Source organism: Zootoca vivipara, chromosome 2 (genome assembly GCF_963506605.1).
Source record: "Zootoca vivipara chromosome 2, rZooViv1.1, whole genome shotgun sequence".
In the NCBI taxonomy this organism is placed as follows: domain Eukaryota; kingdom Metazoa; phylum Chordata; class Lepidosauria; order Squamata; family Lacertidae; genus Zootoca; species Zootoca vivipara.
Window position 1 is genome coordinate 93,248,168 of NC_083277.1, and position 21,207 is coordinate 93,269,374.

General features: G+C 47.5%; 1 protein-coding gene across 3 annotated transcripts in view; it reads left to right on the forward strand.

Moving 5' to 3' along the window:
- Window positions 1-664: 664 nt before the first annotated feature.
- Window positions 665-21,207, forward strand: part of XYLT2 (xylosyltransferase 2) — a 33,452-nt gene continuing 12,909 nt past the window's right edge. For 2 of the 3 annotated variants that reach the window (XM_035104387.2, XM_035104389.2), the window contains exons 1-4: window positions 665-930; window positions 17,832-18,306; window positions 19,059-19,234; window positions 20,147-20,349. In XM_035104387.2, coding sequence (XP_034960278.2) covers window positions 790-930; window positions 17,832-18,306; window positions 19,059-19,234; window positions 20,147-20,349 — 995 coding nt within the window. In that variant the 5' untranslated portion in view covers window positions 665-789. The remainder of the gene's footprint in view (window positions 931-17,831; window positions 18,307-19,058; window positions 19,235-20,146; window positions 20,350-21,207) is intronic. The other variant, XM_035104388.2, reaches the window with a different exon arrangement.

Genomic DNA, 21,207 nt, shown 5'->3' on the forward strand with positions numbered 1-21,207 from the left:
TTTCGGAAACCCCTTTGAACTGTTTTGCTTTGTTTGTTTGTTTTACAACCAAGCAGTGTATAAATAAAAACTAATAAATAAAGGACCACACATTTCTCATCCGGGTCGTCGGTGTCGCTGAATGTGGTTTGAACTGCAGCTCCCCCCCCCCCATCCTCTTAGCACAGCCAGAATGTAGGTTTTCTTCAATGCTGCGCGCGTGTTTTAAAAGTGCAAAGGGCTAGTTTGCTAAATATTGTGCCCGGAGGCGAAGAGGAGCGTTGAAAACAGGCTCTCACTTCAAAGGCAAAAGAAAGAAAGAAAAAGAAAGATTGATTCTACAACCTGAAAAAAGAGACAAGGCATGTACTTTTTGGCAAACCAAGAAAATCTTTAATTAAAATAAATAAACACACACACACAGAAACTGTGGGAGGAGAAAGAGAGAGGATCCTTTCTTAAGCTGCTCACTTGCAGCGTCCTCTGCGAGACAGGCGAGGCCCCCAGCCGGCCCGCAGCAGGCAGCCACCCCTCTTTCCCGCCCCAGACTTCTGCAACGACGCCTTAAAAAGCTCCCGGGCGCTTGTGCAGCTTCTCGCTTCTCTCCCTCTCCCCTCCTGTGCGGGTGCTCGACGCCTACCACGCCGTACGTGCTCGCTCCCGCGGTCTGCAGGGCTCTCTCGACTCGGCCGCCCTCTTTCTTTCTTTCCCTCCCTCCTCCCTCCTTCCTTCCTCCCTTCTCTCTGTCTCTCTCTGTCTCTTTCCTTCCCCTCCCCTCCCTCCCTCTCCCTCTCCCTCGGCCGCCTTGGAATGAAGATGGTGGCCAGCGTCCGGGTGCAGAAGCTGGTCCGCCGCTACAAGCTGGCGATCGCCACGGCACTGGCCATCCTGCTTATCCAGGGCCTGGTGGTGTGGAGCTTCAGCAACCTGGAGGAAGAGGACCAGGGAGAGGTAAAGGCAGGGCAGGGCAGGGCAAGGGGCCGGCCGGCGCCTGCCTCCCGCGACGGAGGGCGAGCCAAAAGGTTTGGGCAGAGCCCCCGGGGCCACGGAGAAGCCGGCTTCGGGCGGCCAGGGGGCGCCGAGGGCGGAGCGGTGCCCAGAGCCCGTCCAGGGTGGCTTCTGCTCCGGGGATGGCGGGTCGGGTCAGTCAGCCACCCGAGGGCGCGCGAGGGATTTAAGGGTGGCGGTGATGGTGCTCTTTAGAACATCAGGGTGACACGGAAGGCATGCACAGAAAGAGAGAAAGATTTATGCCGATCTATGCGTTTTAAAAAATACGTACATATATATACACATATATATAATGATGGTTTCGGGAGCAAGGCGAGTAGCCCCGGGCCCGAGGTTGGTACCTCGCCATGGACGGGCTGTGCCATGGGGGGCTACGTGAAACTACTACAAAGTGGCGGCAAGGTCGGGACGGCTGCGCGCGTTTGTGGCGGTGGGTAACTCGGGTGGGGTGCGACGGCAGGGCCTGTGTACAGGTCATGTTTCGATTGGAAACCTGTCTTCGGCAGAGAGGGTGCCTCAGGAGGTAGTGGGGTGATGCATCAGGGTTTTTTGGGGTCCGCCCAGTTTGTGTGAACGTTTGCCCCGAAGTTTAGTGACTGGGTTCAGCGGCGCTCACTTCCCCAAGTTAGTTGCGGCTTCCTCTGGAAGGCATGTTGCTCGAAGCTGATACTGGGCATGAGGGGGGGTTGGGGACCTGCATGTGTAAGGGGTGTTTGCTATGGAGACATACCATATATTGTATGCCTTCAGTGTGCTCATTACTTGGTATTACTTGGCATTGCAATTTAGACTTGACGGAGTTTGGCACCTACTTTTTGCTGGGGGGGGGGAGGACGGAGGAAGAGCCCTGCTGGATCAGATCAAGTGTCTGTCAAGTCCAGCACTTCCTATCAAAGGCCATTCATCTGCTTTCAGGGGAGACTTTATGCCACCTGAGCATCCCATTCTTTGCCATTAAGAAGTGCCCATTCCACTGTATTTGGGAGGTGTACCACAGCAGAAAATGGAGATGGTGGAATGAGAAATACCTGGGGAAGTTTGCAGACTGCTGTATCTTACTCTGTATTGGCTTACTTCACTTTGAATCGCTCAGTGAAGCAGATGCTACCACTCAGTGAGCGGTTTATGTGTAGTAGAAAATCACCATGTGAATCTGATTGTTTTCACCATGGGATGGTAAAAGCAGTTTCAACTTTAAGTCTTCACTGTTTGAATGGGCTGAGCTGCTGCATGCAAAGCGGCTCAGCACATGGTAACAGGCACTGCATGGAGCTACCGTACTTAAGATCAGCCCCTGCATAGCAGCTGTAGGATCCTGACCTTTAGAAGTGGGGATGGACAACTTAGTTTGCACCATTTCCACTTTGGAAATGGGAGGGGCAGAAATCAGTTCTCTCTTGTCTGTACAAACCTGGAGGAATGGGGAAGATGCCAGGCTTTGGTCGATAGCAAAACAAAAAGAGTGTGACACACCTATTTGTGCACGTGACCATGCTTTCACAGTTTGAGTCAGTTGGGGTTTTCCCCTTCTCTGTCAAATCAGGTGAGAAATGTACCCATTCTCTTACTTCTCTGCTTGGTTTTATTTTTTTACCCTCTGATCTGGACACACATTGAACTGTTTCCAGAGTAGGTCTGCATTTCCACCTCAAGTTTACTGAAGAAGTAAATTTGAATGTTATAGAAATGACCACTTGGTTACGTTACAGGTAGGTAGCCGTGTTGGTCTGACGTAGTCGAAACAAAATAAAAAAAAATCCTTCCAGTAGCACCTTAAAGACCACCTAAGTTTTTATTTTGGTATGAGCTTTTGTGTGCATGCACACTTCTTCAGATACCTGAGGTATCTGAAGGTATGAGGGAACTGAAACACCGCAAAGCTGAACCATTCTGCTGTTCCTGTGGTGTCTGACTTTAGCATAAATTCAGGGGGGAGGAGAAGGATGTGTTTTCATTTATTGCAGGGCTAGGCAATCAGTGGTCTTGTATTTGTTGTAGGATTCCGATTTCAATTTTCATCAGCCCCAACCAGCATGGCCAGTGGTCAGGGATGATGGGAATGAGAAGGCTCACAGTTTCCTCACACACACACACACACACACACACACACACACACACACCGGTCTAATGCTTGTAAATACTTTTGAACACCTAAAGAAGTTGAGTTGCTTCAGGCTAAGATAGTGAACCTTTTAGTTACTCATACAAATTTGCATAGTTTGAAGTGCTTTTTCTGACGTTCTTGATCATCTTTAGGGAGGCTTTTCAAAGTCCCACTGGAATTTTCAGCTCCCTAAGTCTGTTGGCGCAGAACATCTGCTTTATATCTTGAGCTAGATTTGCTGCTTTTATGTAAGAAACAGCTTACTGTGGCAGACGCGGTCTGTCTGGATTAGATAGACTAGATCCCTCCTGTCTCTACCACACACATCTGGCATAGTGCATGCAATGGGAGATCTATTTTCACTCCCTGGTTTGGGAAATCGGATGTTATAGGCATCTTAATAATATGTTCTCTAAAAACAGAAAGAGAAAGATCTTTGGAAACTCTCCACCCTTGTCCATATATAGTCTGTAGTTGGCTGCCTGATCTCATGCTGTTTCCCTCCAATTCTGCGAAAAAGGGGGAAAATATAATTGACATTTTTGTACAGAGGACAGGGCATCCACCCAATGCATTGTGTGAGAACATGAGCCCATTAACAAGTTTAGTGAAGCTGAGTGCAGCATCTTTTAAAATATGTGCATGCTGCTTCCTGGCTGATTGCAACTGGACAAGCCATAATGCCGAGACATAAATAAATGGTGGAAGACTTTGCACAAGAATCTCCTGTTACGATGTCTGCCTGATTCTTCAAGTCCTTGGTCTTCTTCAGTGAGAGATCAGGTGTTGAGTAAGGTAGACTCACACTTTATGGCCACTGAATTGTTACCTTGAGGAGATGGAGGTGGGTGGCTTTTGCTTGACCATGTAGGCAGCAGTGTAGCTTTGGGACCAGTTTACATGTTCAAGAAGAATCACATAGTAGAGCTTTCTTGGGGGTGCCGCTTCAGAAAGGTAGCCAATAAGTTTTCTCCATGCCACATTTTTTGTGGCTGGGGAGTTCTTGACATAGAGGAGCTTTCGGTCACATCATGATCCCCACCTCCAAGCCCCGGCCGCCAGCTGCATTCTGAAGTGGTACAAACTCGGTGATAAATTTGCAAGAAGATTTTATCAAATGACAACTTGTCAGCATTCATTTACTGCTGTTTGTGTAAAATAGCCATAAAATGAATTCTACCCTGACATGTAACTTTAATCAATTACAAGCAAAATATTTGAATAGCCTATTGACAAGCTTCTGTAAAATTAACTGTCCAATTTGCCTCTAATAGGCAGTGTAGTCTTTTATGCAAGCCTGCACAGAAGCACGTCCCATCCACCCTGGTAAATGAGTATAGGATCACAGCCTGAATTAACTCTAAAAATAAAATAAAAATTTCATGAGCAGACCTGCATTTAAAGCCCAGTTATGACACCTGGTTTGAGTTTATAATTCACTGGTCTTTTTTCTCCAAAGTGCCACAGACTTTATTATGAAGTTGTAGCAATGATGTGCTCTGATTTTAAATGCCGCAAAATCAGTCCCTCTCCTAAGACCTTTTTGATCTGGGGTTTCTTTCCATGGTGTGCAGAAGCGCTATTTCAGCCTGCAGCTCTATTTTGTCTTCCCAGAAGAGATGGTTAAATTTACCCATTGGACTGTCTAGCTTCTGCTTAAAGCAGCTGCTTCTGGCTCTGGTTCTGTTTTTAGAAATCTCCCCTTTGATCGCTGCTTCCTTTTTGCCTGCCTTCCTAACTTTTTGAGGTTCAGGTTATTTCAGAGCACACATTATCACAAGATGATAGGTTGCTGCTAAGTATATAGTGGAAGCTGGGCAGTGGGGAGATCCAAAAGATTCCTACTAAAGAATCGATTCAAAATCTAAGTAGGGTCAACTGGTCTTACTGTGGGCCATGTTTTTCACTGAAAGAGATCTAGATGTTGCAGCAATGGACATTGGGACAAGAAGCGGAGACTGTTCTTTTCAAAGAACAATTTAAAGGAGGTTTCTCTCTATATTATATAAAACCCAGGCTTCAGCACGATGGGGTGAATTGAAAAAGAAACATCTTTTGTCAGTGTTAGAAGGGTGACATTTTCTTACTTTCATCTTAGCAGTTCATAACAATAAAAATGGCTGTCTCCAAAGCACAGGCGAAGTACAGGTAGATGCAGCTATTTATTGTCAGGGCTGAATATGTTGTTCTTCTTGTTGTCTGGGCATGTTTTTTGTGCATGCTTTGGGGGATAAATAGAAGCCTGTCTATTGTTTGTATGAAAGCTAAACAAAAATGTCCAAATGACCCGAGACTGCAATCCTGTGCACACAGAAGTCCCATTCTTGAAATAAATGGAATGTTTTTTAGAGGGGGGCCCATATATTGGATCAGGCTCCACTCCTCCTAAGCATAAAACAAGGCTTGAAAGTAAGCCCTATCTGTGCAGCACTCTTCAGTAAACATGGTTGTGATGTGGCTATGGGAGCATCAGGTACCTGAAGCATGTCCATACAGTATCATGTTGTTAGTCTCATCTAAAACATCTGCCCCGTGTTCAAATTTAGAGAAATAAGAAGCATCTCCATGAATACTTTATGCTGATCTTATTTATATCAGAGGGCATTCTCAAAGGAAATGGGCAGAATTCCCTTTCAATATTGCATCCTGGCACATACTTGGGTGAGGAAAAGAAAACATTCTGAAACAAAAAGAATGAATTGCAATGCTTTTTCTATCCATCAAGATTCTTGGACCCTTATTTTGAAAGTATCTCAAAGCGTCCATATTGGCTGTCAGCATTTAGCTCAGGCATCCCCAAACTTCGGCCCTCCAGATGTTTTGGACTACAATTCCCATCTTCCCCGACCACTGGTCCTGTTAGCTAGGGATCATGGGAGTTGTAGGCCAAAACATCTGGAGGGCCACAGTTTGGGGATGCCTGATTTAGCTTAATGCTGAGCCTATCATGTACATTAGTTCATGTGTATCTGAAGAAGTGTGCATGCACGCGAAAGCTCATACCAAAATATAAACTTAGTTGGTCTTTAAGGTGCTACTGAAGGAATTTTTTTTATCAGTTCACATCGTTATACTCTGAATTGATTGATCTGGTGGTTGAACTAGCTGTTGGTCCCTTTGAGTTCTAGCCCCTTCCCTACACGTACATAAGACCCAGAGAACGAGTCTAGTATTTGTTGGCTACAGAAATGCAACTCCAAGTGCACCAATGCTGTAACGGCAGATGGTTTGAACATCAATTCTCTTACCGTTGTGGGAGGTATATTTGTCTGTAAGCCTGGGGAGGCCACAGCTTCAGCAGAAGAACAAGGAAGGAGGAAAATAATGTGTATTTTCTTTAATTCTTTATTCTGGTAGCTAGATTGGGCAAGCCCTCGTTCTTACGTAATGTGTGCCCCCGGCACAATAATTGAGGCATCTCATCGGGAGGAAGGAGGGGCTGCAGTTCTGTGGCGGAGAGTACATGCTTTGCATGCTTTGAAAGTCGCAGGTTCAGTATTTCCAACTAAGAAGAATAGATAGCAGGTGATGGGGAAGACCTTTCTTTGCCTGAGTCCCCATGGGAACTGCTGCCGGGCAGAGTAGGCAATGCTGGGCTTAATGGACAAATGGTCTGGACTGGTATATGTCAGCTTCCTATACTGTACAGTGGTACCTCTAGTTAAGAACTTAATTTGTTCTGGAGGTCAGTTCTTAACCTGAAACTGTTCTTTACCTGAAGCACCACTTTAGCTAATGGGGCCTCCTGCTGCTGCTGCGCCGCCGAAGCACGATTTCTGTTCTCATCCTGAAGCAAAGTTCTTAACCTGGGGTACTATTTCTGGGTTAGCGGAGTTTGTAACCTGAAGCGTTTGTAACCTGAAGCGTTTGTAACCCGAGGTACCACTGTTTTCACAAATCAGCAGGTGACAGACAAAAGAAAGTACTTTTAAACACAAAAGAACACGGTTAGCCTGTGGAACTCGGGGGCCACTTCACACATTTCACAATATCTATGTGTGGAAAGCCACATTCATATGTGATTACAGCTTATGTGCAGTGAGAAGCTGTAGCCTGTTACATGCATGTGTGATTATCATAAGTAGTGGGCTATACATTTTGTACATGGTGTGACGTGGCTCATATGATGCCAAAAAATAGGAGTGCTGGTAAAAACGGATGTAATTAGACACAGAATAAGCACTGTGCTGGGGTCTGTTAGTCACAAAATAAGGAAGTCCAGAAACCACAGTCATGCTGAAAGTATGGAATCAAACACTTTGGTTGCATGCAGCAGTGCTAGGAGGCAGAATTCTGAACCCAAGCTTCAATTTGTAACAGCTGTGTGGCAGGGTTTTGGTTTTAAATGCCAGTAGCACAGTGGTACAAGATTTCCAGTTCCTAGTGGCCAGCAATTTTGAGCAGCTAGCTACCTATGATTTCCCCCAGCCCTGCAATTGGAAGGAAAACCCTCTGCTTACCTTGTCTCTCGTCCTTCTTGTGTACTCCCATTGCTAAGTCAGGGTGCTTATTCCTATTTCCTGACTGCTAAAACCCTCCTAGGAGCCGTTGCACAAAAGGGGCAAGAGAGGCCCCTTTATAAGAGGAAGAAGTGCTGCCGATTTTGCCATGGGGCTTGCAGGCCACTTCAAGCAGCTTGTGGGCCTGGTCTGTAAGGTAAAAAGGTAAAGGACCTCTCAACAGTTAAGTCAGTCAAAGATGACTATGGGGTGCGGCGCTCACCTCACTTCAGGCTGAGGGAGCCGGTGTTTGTCCACAGACAGCTTTCTGGATCATGTGGCCAGCATGACTAAACCGCTTCTGATGCAACGGAACAAAGTGATGGAAGCGGGAGTGCACGGAAACGCCGTTTACCTTCCCGCCGCAGCAGTACCTATTTATCTACTTGCACCAGCGTGCTTTCAAACTACTAGGTTGGCAGGAGCTGGGACAGAGCAACGGGAGCTCACCCTGTCATGTGGATTTGAACCGCTGGCCTTCTGATCGGGAAGCGCAAGAGGCTCAGTGGTTTAGACCACAGCGCCACCTATGTTCCTTGCCTGGTCTGTGCCGTGGGTTCGCCATCCCAGCTCCTAACTCATGTCCCCTGTCGGAGACCTCAGGGGCCCTGCTCCAGAACCAGCCTGGCTTATTTCCACCACCACCCCTTTGCCTATCCCCAGTCTCTACTAATTTATTTCTGTTCTGGGTACCACTTGCATCTTTTATTTGCTTCCACAGGCTGCATCATTTTTTAAAAAAATCCCAGTTTTGTTTTGTTTTTAAAAAAAAAAATCATAGTGGATCTTAATCTCCTGCTGTTTTGGTTGTATTTGGGTATGTTACACTTTCACCCCAAAACTCATGAAGAGTATCTCTGGCTTTCTCCACTGTCTCTGGATGGGAGCTGTAGTCAGTCAAACATCCAAAGGGCACCATATTGGTTACCGCTTTGTTAGAACAGGGGTCTCCAAACTTACCCCGCTTTGGGCTGGTGCCTGCAGCGCCGATTGTGAGGCAGGCCGGAGGGCGAGGGAGCGTGCGCCCATACGCGCGCGCGCACACACTATATCCGGTGCACTTCCGGGTTGCAGGAGCACCGGAAATAGCTTGTGCGCATGCACACGGGCCTCCTCCAACCCAGAGGTGCGCCGGAAATGATGTTTGCAATGTGCGCAAGCTATTTCTGGTACTCCTGGGACCTGGAAGTGGGCAGCCGCGCCGGTAAGAGTGGGTGGGCGGCGGGGGTCTTTGCGGGCCGGATAACTGTGTCCTTCGGGCCGTATCCGGCCCGTGGGCCGTAGTCTGGGGATGCCTGTGTTAGAAGGTAGCTGTCCAGTTAAGCCTGGCATGCATGTTTGGTACTCTATAACAAACCTATTTTGATGGTGAGTGGTCAAATCCACACTAAAGTAATTCCAAAGACCTGTGAAAATTTGGGCTGTGACTTGCAGCAACGCAGGCAATGTGGCAGAGTACCACCTGGACGCAGATGATAACCTGTTTTGTATATCTCCTGGAAGTATGGGATGTCTTGAGAGTTCCCGTGAGAATCTGTTGGTCTTACCAGCAAGTTGAAATGGCGAAGATGAAGCAACATGGCGACAAGGGTCTGGAAATATAAGAGCGCCTGTCCCGATGAGCAGCGGGGAATCCATGCAAGCAGAGACTTTGCCAAAAAGTTCTGTCGAAGTGTTAAACTGAAGTTGGGAGTAATTTGTTTTCCTTCCTCTGTGGGTCGAACAGAAGGGATTGCTCTGGCACCGTGCAGCAATTAGGCGCCACTGAGTTCATTAACTGGCAGCTGAAGGAAGGAGAGGGAGATGAGGGATGCCTTCTCACCTGTCACAGGCTAGATTAAGAGCTGCTTCTGGGAGAGATGGATCTGCCAGCAACAGCCACCAGTTAGGAGTCCCATTCTTAATGCTCAGCTGTGCAGATTGCAGAAGGGGGGAGCAGCGGACAGGTGTTCTGGCAGCCTGTCTCGCCTTCCTTGTCTCGTCACTCTTTCTCTTCCAGGATGCGCGAGGTGGGGAGAACATATTTGTCTCTAGGGGTGTCTTCATTTGGAAGTACGATGCAGTGGGCTTGACTGTGAGAGGGCAACATGCTGGAAAGGAGTAGAGACACTTGCCTCAGTGCTGCCGGGAGTTCAGCTCTCCGAGTAAACAAAAACCCTTTGCTCCAGAGAGGGCAGGCAGGCAGGGAGAAAATATCCTGTGCTGCAGGCTCCTGAAGCATGTGTTCCTCCTTGCTTCCTGAGCCAAAGATTGAAGGCAAGCGCCATCCTTTCCAAAAGGATGGAAGCATTTCCTTCCTAACGGAGGTGCCTGGCTGCCCCTGGCAGGATGTTTGTATTTGAGTAGAGAGCAAAACCTCAGGTGTTTGCCAGCCTCCCTCCTCAGCTCTCACCTTCATTGTGGAGAAAACAGATTTATAAGTCCCTGAACAGATGGCTTTGCCTGGTGACTAATGAGCTGTTATCTCTGCCCAGTTCTGGCCTCTCTCTCTCTCTCTCTCTCTCTCTCTCTCTCTCTCTCTCTCTCTCTCTCTCTCTCTCTCTCTCTCTGATGCATGCTTGAAGAGGAAACCAGGGGAAGTTGTGGATTTTTTTTCTTTTTCTAAAAGGACTTTGCTTGTGTTTAGTCTGTTCCAAACAAAAAACCAGAACTGCTGGTAAAAAAGCATGGCAGATGTTGGCTGATTGGGTTGATTGCTAACCAGCAAGGCATATGTGAAAATCAGAAAAAGCTAGTTATTGTGAAAGCCAGAGTCCAGGTTGGTCACCATGCCATTATTATTATTTCTTAATAGACCAACATTACTGCTTCTGCAGTACATTCATCTAGGGGTGATTCCAGAATTACAGTTGCTGTGGAGGTCCCCGAAAAGGTCAGAGTTTCTGTAATAAGTAAAGGATGGAAATCCACTGGAAAGTGTGGGGTACTGCTTGCTTTGACACAAATGTCAAAATGAAAATGAATTTCAATAGGGACAGATGTAATGTTCTGCACTTAGGAAGGAAGAATCAGCTGCACAAAGATAGGATGGGGGACACCTGGCTTACTAGCAGTACATGCGAAAAGGATCTAGGGGTCTTAGTGGACCTCAAGCTTAACATGAGTCAACAGTGTGATGCAGCAGCAAAAAAGGAAAGAAAAGCTAATGCTGTTTTAGGCTGCATCAACAGAAGTATGGTGTCCAGATCAAGGAAATATAAAAAGGTAAAGGACCCTGATAGTTAAGTCCAGTCGCAGACGACTCTGGGGTTGCGGTGCTCATCTTGCTTTACAGGCCAAGGGAACCGGTGTTTGTCCACTTCCGCAGACAGTTTTTCCGGGTCTTGTGGCCAGCATGATTAAGCCGCTTCTGGTGCAACGGAACACCGAAACCAGAGCAGCACATGGAAACGGCGTTTACCTTCCCGCCGGAGCAGTACCTATTTATCTACTTGCACTTTTGGCGTGCTTTCAAACTGCTAAGTTGGCAGGAGCTGGGACAGAGCAACAGGAGCTCACCCAGTCATGGGGATTCGAACCCCTGACCTTCTGATCGGCAAGCCCAAGATGCTCAGTGGTTTAGACCACAACGCCACCCACGTCCCTCAGGGAAGTAATACTACCACTCAATTTTGCCTTGGTCAGACCACACTAGGAATACTGTGCCCAATTCTGGGCACTACAATTTAAGAAGGATGTTGACAAGTTGGAATGTGTGCAGAGGAAGGCAAACAAGATGATCAAGGGTCTGGAAACTAAGCCTTACGAGGAGTGCTTGAAGGAGCTGGATAGGTTTAGCCTGGAAAAGAGGTGTCTGAGAGGAGATATGATAGCCATCTTCCAATATCTTAAGGCCTGTCACATGGAAGAGGGATGCTTGTCACATGCTTGTTTTCTCCTGCTCTTGAGGGTAGAACTTGAGGCAATGACTTCAAGTTAGAAGAAAGGAGATTCTGACTAATCATTTGAAAAAACTTTCTGAGAGTAAGAGCTGTTTGGCAATGGAATAGACTCCCACAAGAGGTGGTGGACTCTCCTTCCTGGGTGGTTTTTAAGCAGAGGTTGGATGGTCATCAGTCATGGATGCTTTAGCTGAGATTCCTGCATTGCAGGGGGTTGGACTAGATCAGGCTGAATTCTCAATAAGCATGTCACCCTAAATTGGTTTATTTTCTCTCAGCCTTTCACTCCCTGGTCTCCATGGAGGGGGTGCATTCCAGGATCCGTGAGTTTTAAGACCACCTCTGTTTCCTTAGGGGTCCCATTTCCTTGCCCTACAATATAGATTGGCCACCTGCGGAACCAAAAACCCCAGCTGGACCTTACCAGTAGGACTCCCTCCCTTATAAAAGCTCTCCCTGTTAGCAGTTACAGAGAAATTGAGTTACAGGTAGGTAGCCGTGTTGGTCTGAGTCGAAGCAAAATAAAAAAAATCTTTCAGTAGCACCTTAAAGACCAACTAAGTTTTTATTTTGGTATGAGCTTTCATGTGCATGCACACTTCTTCAGAAATTGAGGGTTGTGTAGCAAAATAAAGAGTCCTGACCCTTGGTCCACTGTGCCTCCCTTGGCTACAGGATTACAGTGTGTACTACACAAACAGGGAAGTGTAACCAGCTCAATATCTTACCACCTTTGACTTCAAGTAGTCGTTTAGAGGTAAGCGGGTTGAATTCAGTCATCCCACACACATCCAAAGTGCAGTCTTTAAGAGCATTGTTGGCTCTCCTAACCAGTTACTCTGTGTAACATTAACTAAGGTTATGGGAAATAATTGTATTCATTCCATGGTCCTGCTGATGATTCACATATAAAATGACACTGCTTCTGAAGCTGCGTTCATGTGAACCGACTTGCCTGAGGGTTTATTCCAGTTTAGCATCCTTGCTTTTGCAAGTGTTTGCATTGGTTCAGAGTGGGGAGGGTGTATTTCATGCGAAAGCAGTTGCTGGAGAAGTCATGTTTGGTTTTAAAGAGACTTGACACGTTCAAGTAATGCGCTATGATTTTTACACATGAATGTCACGTACGTAGCTCTTGAAGTACTTCAGAGTTGACCCTTTGATGATAGTCATAGAGATTGCCACCACCAGATTCACTTTAAGCATTTTGTCTTGGTATGGTCGTGGAACACCTCCAAGCAGAGCACAAAAATGTGTGGGTCACTGCAGTAAGAAACCATGGGGAATTAACACATGGGGCACTTGAGTTAAACTGGAGCATTGGGGTGGCAGATGAGCAGAAGAAATTCGGTGAAGGAAATCAGCATGCATAAAAGGAGCAACCTCTTTAGATATGCATTTGGGAGAGTTAAAAAAAAATACGAGATGAGTCAGAAATCCATTGTCAATTGAAATCAAAGCAGACATAGGCAGTGTGTGTGTGTGTGTGTGATCCATACATGGCAATTAGTTGATAACTGTAAAGAGATACAGCACCACACTAGACCTGGTGGTTTGGGAAAGGAGGCATTTGATCACACCTCCTTGCTTGTTCTGATCTGTGTTTTTTTCAGTACTGTACTGAAACAGCCAGCCCTGGGCAATGCAGAGAGACAGGAAGTTGGCCCAAATGGCAGAGACGTTTTTTACATTCTAATGTAGGGATGGGGACCTTGACCCTCCAGATGTTTCTGGGCTGCAACTCCCATCATTCCTGAGGATTGGCCACCTGGCTGGGAGTTGGAAGTCCATCCAAGAACATCTGACAAGCAACAGGTTCCCCATCCTTAGTCTAACCTAAAGGATCATGTGCAGCCATGCTGCTTTGCCATATACATGAAGATTGACAAATAGTCTCTTTCCCTCTCTCATCCTTTGTTTCTGCAAGGATGATTACTTAATAGAAGCTATTTAGTTTCAATCAGGTTCAACTGACTTATTGTGATGAGGAAATCCCCCCCCCTTTAGGGATACCGTAATTCTGCAACCCAAGTTATAAATTCAGAACTGATCGCAAGGTCACTTCAAAGGCATGCTAAATTAATAATCTCTTAGGAGAGAGCGAATTGTGTGTGAGAGGGAGGGAGAGAGTCACACTCATTGTCCCTGCAGTCACAATACACTTCCTTCCAGTGTGTGGAAAAGTGACAGTTTTAAAAAACATTCACCATCTTCATGGCTGGTAGGTCCCCTTTCATACTTCTGTGTGCCACTAGCAGTTAAATGCCAACTGGAAAGCAGAGCTTCAAAGCTCCCACCCTCCTTCCTTACTCTCTTGTTGTCCCCTGACCACCTGCTTTGTATAACATCTTGCCTGATGGAAGACTTTGCCACTACTTTGTGACATTTTGGTTGGTCCTCACAAAGACACTCCTCTAAAACGAACGTTGGGAGTTCTTTCTTAGGAGCTAGCATGACCATCCCTGCTCTGTCTAGAAAGTGAGGAACTTTTCCTGAAGAAGGTGGGCATCAGAAAGGATGGCCCATCTGGGGTAAATGCTGTCTGCTGTGACTGATCTGGCTGTTAATTATTTAGGGCAGGAGTGGGGAAACTGTGGTCCTCTAGATTAGGGGTGAGGAACCTGTGGCTCTCCGGATGCTGCTGAATTACAACTCCCATCATCCCAGGCCATTGGCTGTGCTTCCTGGGGCTGATGAGAGTCGTAGTTCTTCAACATCTGATGTGTCAAAGGTTCCTACTGCTGCTCTAGATAGTGTTGGACATATTGTGGTGTCCTCCAGAAGTTGCCCATCCTCTCTGACCGTCAGCCCATCCTCTCTGACCGTCAGCCATGCTGGCTGAGAGCATATGAGTCCAACAGCAATTGAAGAGTACTACACATACCAGTACTACTTCCCCTGGACCACGTCAACACCTGGAGGACCACAGGTTCCTCACCCCTACAGAGCCAGTGTGGTGTAGTCATAATCTGGGGAGCCGGGTTCGTGTCTCCGCTCCTCCACATGCAGCTGCAGGGTGACCTTGGGCTAGTCACACTTCTCTGAAGTCTCTCAGCCCCACTCACCTCACAGAGTGTTGTGGAGGAGGAAGGGGAAGGAGAATGTTAGCAGCTTTGAGACTCCTTGGGGTAGTGGGATATCAAATCCAGACTCCTCTTCTTCTCAGGGCCAGCTCCATAAAGTACTCTTGAGTCTAGAGCCAGAATCGGGAAGTTCAGAATTTACAATCCTCTTGTTTTTCTTGGTGCTGTACTGATGATGTTCCCTCTCTTAGTGCTTCACCAATTAAAACACTTTGAGGGGCGGTTAATGGATTTGGAGTGGCAAGCTCAAGTGTGCCCCTATGTGCGCTGGGATAGCTCAATTGGTTTGAGCTTGGTGGTGATAACACCAGGGTCTCAGGTTCAATCCCCATATGGGACAGCTACGGTATATATTCCTGAATTGCAGGAGTTTGGACTAGATATTGCAGGAGTTTGGACTAGATTAGTGGTTTTCAACCAATGTGCTTTGGCACCCTGGGGTGCCTTGAATGATGGTCAGGGGTGCCGCTGGCAATACCTCTTTCCTTCCCTCCGCCTTCTCATGCCCTCTCACGTCTCTCCCTCCCAAAGGCTTGCACAGCTGTTAGTTGCAGCAGCCCTGGCTACAAGGTCCGCAGGCAAATGGTGCCTCTGGGGCTGGTCAGGGAGTGCTGGATGCCAGGAGCTGAGGCGGCCTTGGAGTAAGCAAGCAAGTGGGTGAGGGAGCCCAGTCAGCAAGTCCACCAGCCCTTGCTGTTGGGAATGGACAAACAAGTCCCAGGCCCCTGTGGAGCAGTGTGAGGAGGCACCTCTTTTGGGGGCAGGGGGGCAGCTCAGAGACTAGGGGTAGTGGCAGCGCCTGTCCAGAGTGCTACGAGGGAGAGGGGAGAGGAGGCTGAGGAAACACTGCACAAGGGAGGGTGTTTGAAAAGGGGTGAGAGGCTGCCAGCTCTGCAGGAAAGGGGTGATGTAACTGGGCTCCTGAGCCCCACAGGGGTGCCGCAGAAAGAATGTAGTTGGTCAAGGGAGCCATGGACTCAAAAAGGTTGAAAACTTCTGGATTAGATGATCCTTCCAACTCGGCAGTTCTGTTCTTCTATCTAGCTGCTCAGCTTGAAAAGAAGAGGGTTCTGGTTGAACGTAGTGCGTGGTCATAATAGAGTAGACCTTTCACGCAGGGTCATCTCCCTTTAGTGATTTTTCCGATGGAAATTCTCTCATCCTTTCGGGAGAAACACCTAGCAACTAATGCCTGCGGGAGGAAATTTCAGTCAAAGGTCCCTGTGTGAAGGAGGATGCTCATACTCCTTCAGGTGAGGAGGGGTTTTGTTTTGTTTTTGTCAGAGATACCTCAGCTTGGCATGTTAGAATCTACCAAGGTATTGCTAAACCAGTCAGACAGCTCTGCTGTCTCTTAGATTACTTTTACAAGCCTGCTCCTGCGAACCAACATGGGCAGCTGGGGGGGGGGGGGGGAGAACAGCACAGCTTCTCAGTGCCTCGCCGTGTCTGGAAGCTGGATGATGTGGGTGAGCCAATTAAACCGTTGAGTTCAGACATGAGGAAGACGGCATACTGAGCATTCTTTCTTTAAAGCGAAAGAAGCGGCCATGACTAGCGCCATCCAGCTTGGGTGCTTTGCTAGCTGTGCAAACATAATGTGTGGGATGGGGGGAGGAACCTTGTGGGGAGGGCAAGTGACCTTTGTCCCTCTGCCTTGAATCCATTTGTTTCTCCGTGTCTCGTAAGCTGAATGGAGAAGGGTGCCTTTCTGCAGATCCACCCACATGTTGTGCTGGGTCCAGTCCATTTCACTTCTAAGATGTTTGCCTTGTTGTGGAAGAGAACGCAGTTTGGTCTTGTTTAGGAAAAAAGGAAAAGAAAAGAAACACAACTAAAGAAAGAAGACATTTGCTCTCATAATGGAAAGGGAGAAATGCATACTGGCCAGAGAACAAATGGTTTTGTGGATAAGCACCCGTATTTTAACCCACAACAAAAGCAGATTAAAAAAACCAACAACCATAGGGAAGGAGAACTGGGGTGGAGGGGATTGTTTTTGCCTGCTAATAGTTATCTAAAATCAGCTAGGCTTAATCATTCTGACTGAACTCAGCTGCTGAGTGCCAATAGGACTGTAGCCAGAATTATGGGGCCAAGAAGAAACAAGCGGGGAGTGTTGGCATGCTCTGGGGCACTCCCAAGGTTTGCAGATGTAGGAAAATGTTTAGGAAGAGAGAGAGAGAGCTCATGGGGTCAAAAAATGGGGGGGGGGCAGTGTGGACTGAGCATGCTCAGTGGCCACAGAATGCTGAGTGCTTGCTGGGGAGGGGAGGAAAACTGAGGGAGGCAGAATGGAATGGAGTGAAGAATCCCAATCAATGAAAAGCTGTAGAGCAGGGATGGGGGACTTGTGCCCTCCCAAGTTGAACTCCCAAGTCCCATCAACTCAACCAGCACAATCAATGGTCAGAAGCCATTGGTCAGAACAATGGGAGTAGTAGTCCCAACAACATCTGGAGGGTCACGGGTTCCTATGCAGTCCTGTGTCCATTTACATGGGTTTAAGTCCTATTAAACTCAGTCGGTCTTCCTTTGGAGTAAAACATGTGTAGGATGGCAGAGGAGGCAGATTTTTCTCTCTTTGGAATTGTAAATGCATGCCTCTTGCAAAATTCTGTGAATCTAATAATATGTATCTGGTATGGATCTGATTTACATTAAATATAGATGAACATGCCATTAATAGAGAAATACGTATTTATTTATTTATTGCTCTTACACCTTGCCTTTCTTTCAAGGACCACAAAGGGTGGTGTATATGGTTCTCTCCCCCCCCCCATCCCTGGTCTTTTTATCCTTGCAGTACCCCTGTGAGGTAGATTCAGCTGGGGGAAAGAGTAATGGGCAAATCCATCTAGCTTCATAGCCAAGTGGTGATCTGAATCCAGGTTTCCCTAGCTCTACTCTGACATTCCACTGCACCGGCTATCTTTGTTACTATCTGTGTAACTATCGCCCCCATCTGCACTGTACATTTAAAGCAGTATTCTACCTCTTTGAAACAGTCATGGCTTCTCCCAAAGAATCCCAGGAACTGGGAATTCGCCTTACCCATGGCTACAATTCCCAGAGTTTCCTGGGAAGATGAATTGATGTATGTATGTGCTCTTGTACATTAATTAAAAAGCTCATCTCCTTTAGAAAATGGAAAGGGTGTTGATAACTTTCATTTTAATGCTGCAAAGTAGCCTGGAGATGGACCCTGAAGTTAATTCTTCTTTCCCTCTTTTATTTCTATTCTGCTTGTGTGTGTGTGTGATTGAAACTGGAGAAGGGACGGCAGAAGAAGGCCCAGCTGCTTCAGAACGGTGAAGGGTCCAAGGATTTGGACAGCTCAGCAGGCCGCAGGGGCAGCTTGAGCCGGAAGCACGGGCGATGGAAGAGCCGTCCGGACAACCCTGGAGTCCTGGTGGCCAAAGTGGTGAGAGCAGTTACGGGGAAGCACAAACCCGGGCGCCGGTTCCCCGTCTACTTGGACTCCTCAAGCCAAAGGAACCTGACGGAGCTCAGAGGCGACGCCCAGCTAGCCGTCTTCCAGCACGGGGACACGGGCAGCGTGGAAGGGGCGCCCCAGCCCACAGAGAACAACTTCACTCCCAAGTGTGAGATCGCCGGCAAGGACGCCTTGTCTGCGTTAGCCAGAGCCAGCAGCAAACAGTGCCAGCAAGAGATAGCCAACGTGGTGTGCCTGCACCAAGCCGGGAACCTGATGCCGCGCTCCGTACCCCGGCAGTGCCAACTTTCAGGTGAGACCTGAATTCCCCTTTGCAGCACAGTTTCCGGTTTGCAAAGAGGATGCTTCTTTGGTGCTATGTGGTTCTCTTGTCTCAGGATAGAGACATTTACCCTCTGCAGGTACAAATGGGGTCGCTGAGCAGACCACTGCCCCTTGGATACGTTGGAAGCAGCCTCCCACTGAGTAAGAGCATGGGTCTGTACACTCTGACTAGCAGCGGAACAAACCACAGGTCTTTCCCAACCTAGCTGCTTGGGCTCCTTTTTAGCTGGAGACAACTTGAGGCCTCCTGTGTGCAAATCAGCTGTCTTGCCACTGCATTATGGCCAAAGAGAGAAGTTGACAACCCCCTTAATTAAATGGGGCATGGGGCATCTAATTTGGGAAGGGCTTTACTAGCTCAGGAGTGTAGTCATATGCTTTGCATGCAGAAGGTCCCAGGTTCGATCCCTGGCTGGTTTTTACCCAGGCGTAGGTCTGATTTGCACACAGAAAAAGATGGCTGTGCCCTTTTTTGCCTTCTTCTGTGCTGGTTTGCATATTTATTTCTGATATGTTGCAGCTGCTAGTTGGATGACAGTATAAATGTGCTACTTTAGGTTATTCTTCCAGCCTGTATTTCTGAGATCAGGGGAGGAATGCAGCTTTTCTTCTGACCTCAAGGTCATTTGGCCTCAGGAGCTTGTGCACTAGCTCCTCTTCCCTCCCCCTTCCTGCTCAGATAACCTTGAGTCCATCTGCAACCCCTTCTGATCTCTGCAGGGAAAGTCAGCCCCATTATCCAGTGGGATGAAAGCCGAATGCTCCACGCCTCTGTGAGCAAGCCAGTTCGGATTGCCTACATGCTGGTCGTTCACGGGCGAGCCATCCGTCAGCTGAAGCGCTTCATCAAGGCTGTATATCACCAGCAACATTTCTTCTACATCCATGTGGATAAGGTAAAGCAGGTGGCCTCCTGGCCTGTGCTAATACAGCTCGGCACTAAGAGGAGAGAGGGAGACGGGAGGAATGGGAGGAATCAAGAGTCCACAGGTCTCCTTGCTAGGTCACCTGGAGCAGTTGTGTCTTTCCCTTTGCACAACACCCCCTGCTGTACAGCCCAGAGAATGCCACCCCTTCCCCTGAGTTCTCTCCGGGCACTGTGAAAGACTCTCTGTCCTCCTTCCCTTGTCTTATATCTGGATTTACTGATAGGGAGATGTGTCACTCCTGCCTTCATTGAAGCCTGTTGCAAAAAAAGGGGGGGTATTTATGTATGCCACTACTGCGGCCTCTGTGAAGTCCCAACTAAAGAAGAATGGCAACTTAAGCTGACGGAATATGCGCAGCTTGCAGACGTAACATATAGAATAAGAGAACAAGAAGAACATACGTTTAGAGAAGATTGGGAAATGTTCATTGAATATATTGGGGGGGAGATTGTGTACACTTGAAAACGTGGGCAGCATTGAGATAAATTCAACAGTGTAAATAAGTTTTGATGGATGTAATAATGGAATTCTAAATGGTTTAGTTTATGTAAAATATGCAGGGATTTATTATACGCAAAATGAACCATGGAAAGAGAGGAAGGGAAGTCATTGATATTTTAAGGATGTTTAAATGAGTATTCTAAATTGTAAAACAGAATATATATATATATATATATATATATATATATATATATATATATATATATATGGCCCGTTGCAAGATCCCTTCCCTTAGGTCCCCTGACACAAACAAAGGGAAATATTAGAGGTGTGTATAATCATGAAGGCCAGAAATCTTGCAAATGAAAGCAGACACCATCGCATTTCTTCCAAAGTCTCCTCCCCCTGGGACTCAAACTTGGTTCTGTCCCCCTTCAGCGCTCCACCTACCTGCACCGTGAAGTGGTGGAGTTGGCCCAGCACTATCCCAACATCCGGGTCACCCCTTGGCGCATGGTCACTATCTGGGGTGGCGCCAGCTTGCTGAAGATGTACCTGCGCAGCATGAAGGACCTGCTGGAGATGGCAGACTGGGCCTGGGACTACTTCATCAACTTGAGCGCCACGGACTACCCTACTAGGTTAGTTGTGAGGAGAGCGGAGGGGAAGCAGAGCAGGGAATTAGCCGCAAGGTCAGTCGAGGCTTTGACTACTCACACACCATGGCTTAGAGTTGGAGGCTCCTCACATAGGAGGAGCCTTCTATAGCCTCACCTGAGCAGTAGGGAGCTGGAGGTCCTCTTTTCTCCTCCACCCCATCTGGTGGGAGAGAGTTTGCAGGTTGGAAAATGGGAGAGAAGGCAAGCAGGATGGCCCACCTTGCGGGAGGCAAGCGCAAGGCAAATACTGTACCCTTTGAATAAATCGGGGAGACTGAGCAAAGGAGACCCAGTAACGGGAATAGAGTAGGGTTTGGCTAGGATGCAGGGCAATTAACCCAGATTTTCAGATCTTGGCTGCTTCTGAAGGTTTCTGAAACAGAATCACTTCTCTGAGTGCTGGAGGCGTGAATTGTTGTGTTTGTGCAGAACAACTGTTGACTTTCAATGAGACACTGAGAAGAGTGGAACTGCCATACTATGCAGGGCCAGGAATATAGGGAGCTGCCTTGTACTGACTATTGGTCCATTTAGTTCAAGTATTATCTGCGTCTACTGGCAAGGGCTCTCCAGGATTTCAGGTGGGATCTCTACCTGCCTTACCTGGATATTCCAGGGATTGAACCTGAGACCTTCTGGTCCAGGGTCCATCAACTGCAGCGACTTGCCTGTCTGAAAACAGTCTGTACCAGATGTTTAAGGGGGAATATACATGGTGCAAAAAATAAAATAAAAAATGGTGTAGCATCCCTTGCTGTCATTTTTATGCCAAGCGTTTGTTACTTGGCACATCTGGGTCTCTTGGGTTCGAGGCAGCAGCCCTTGCAAACTTGCCATGAT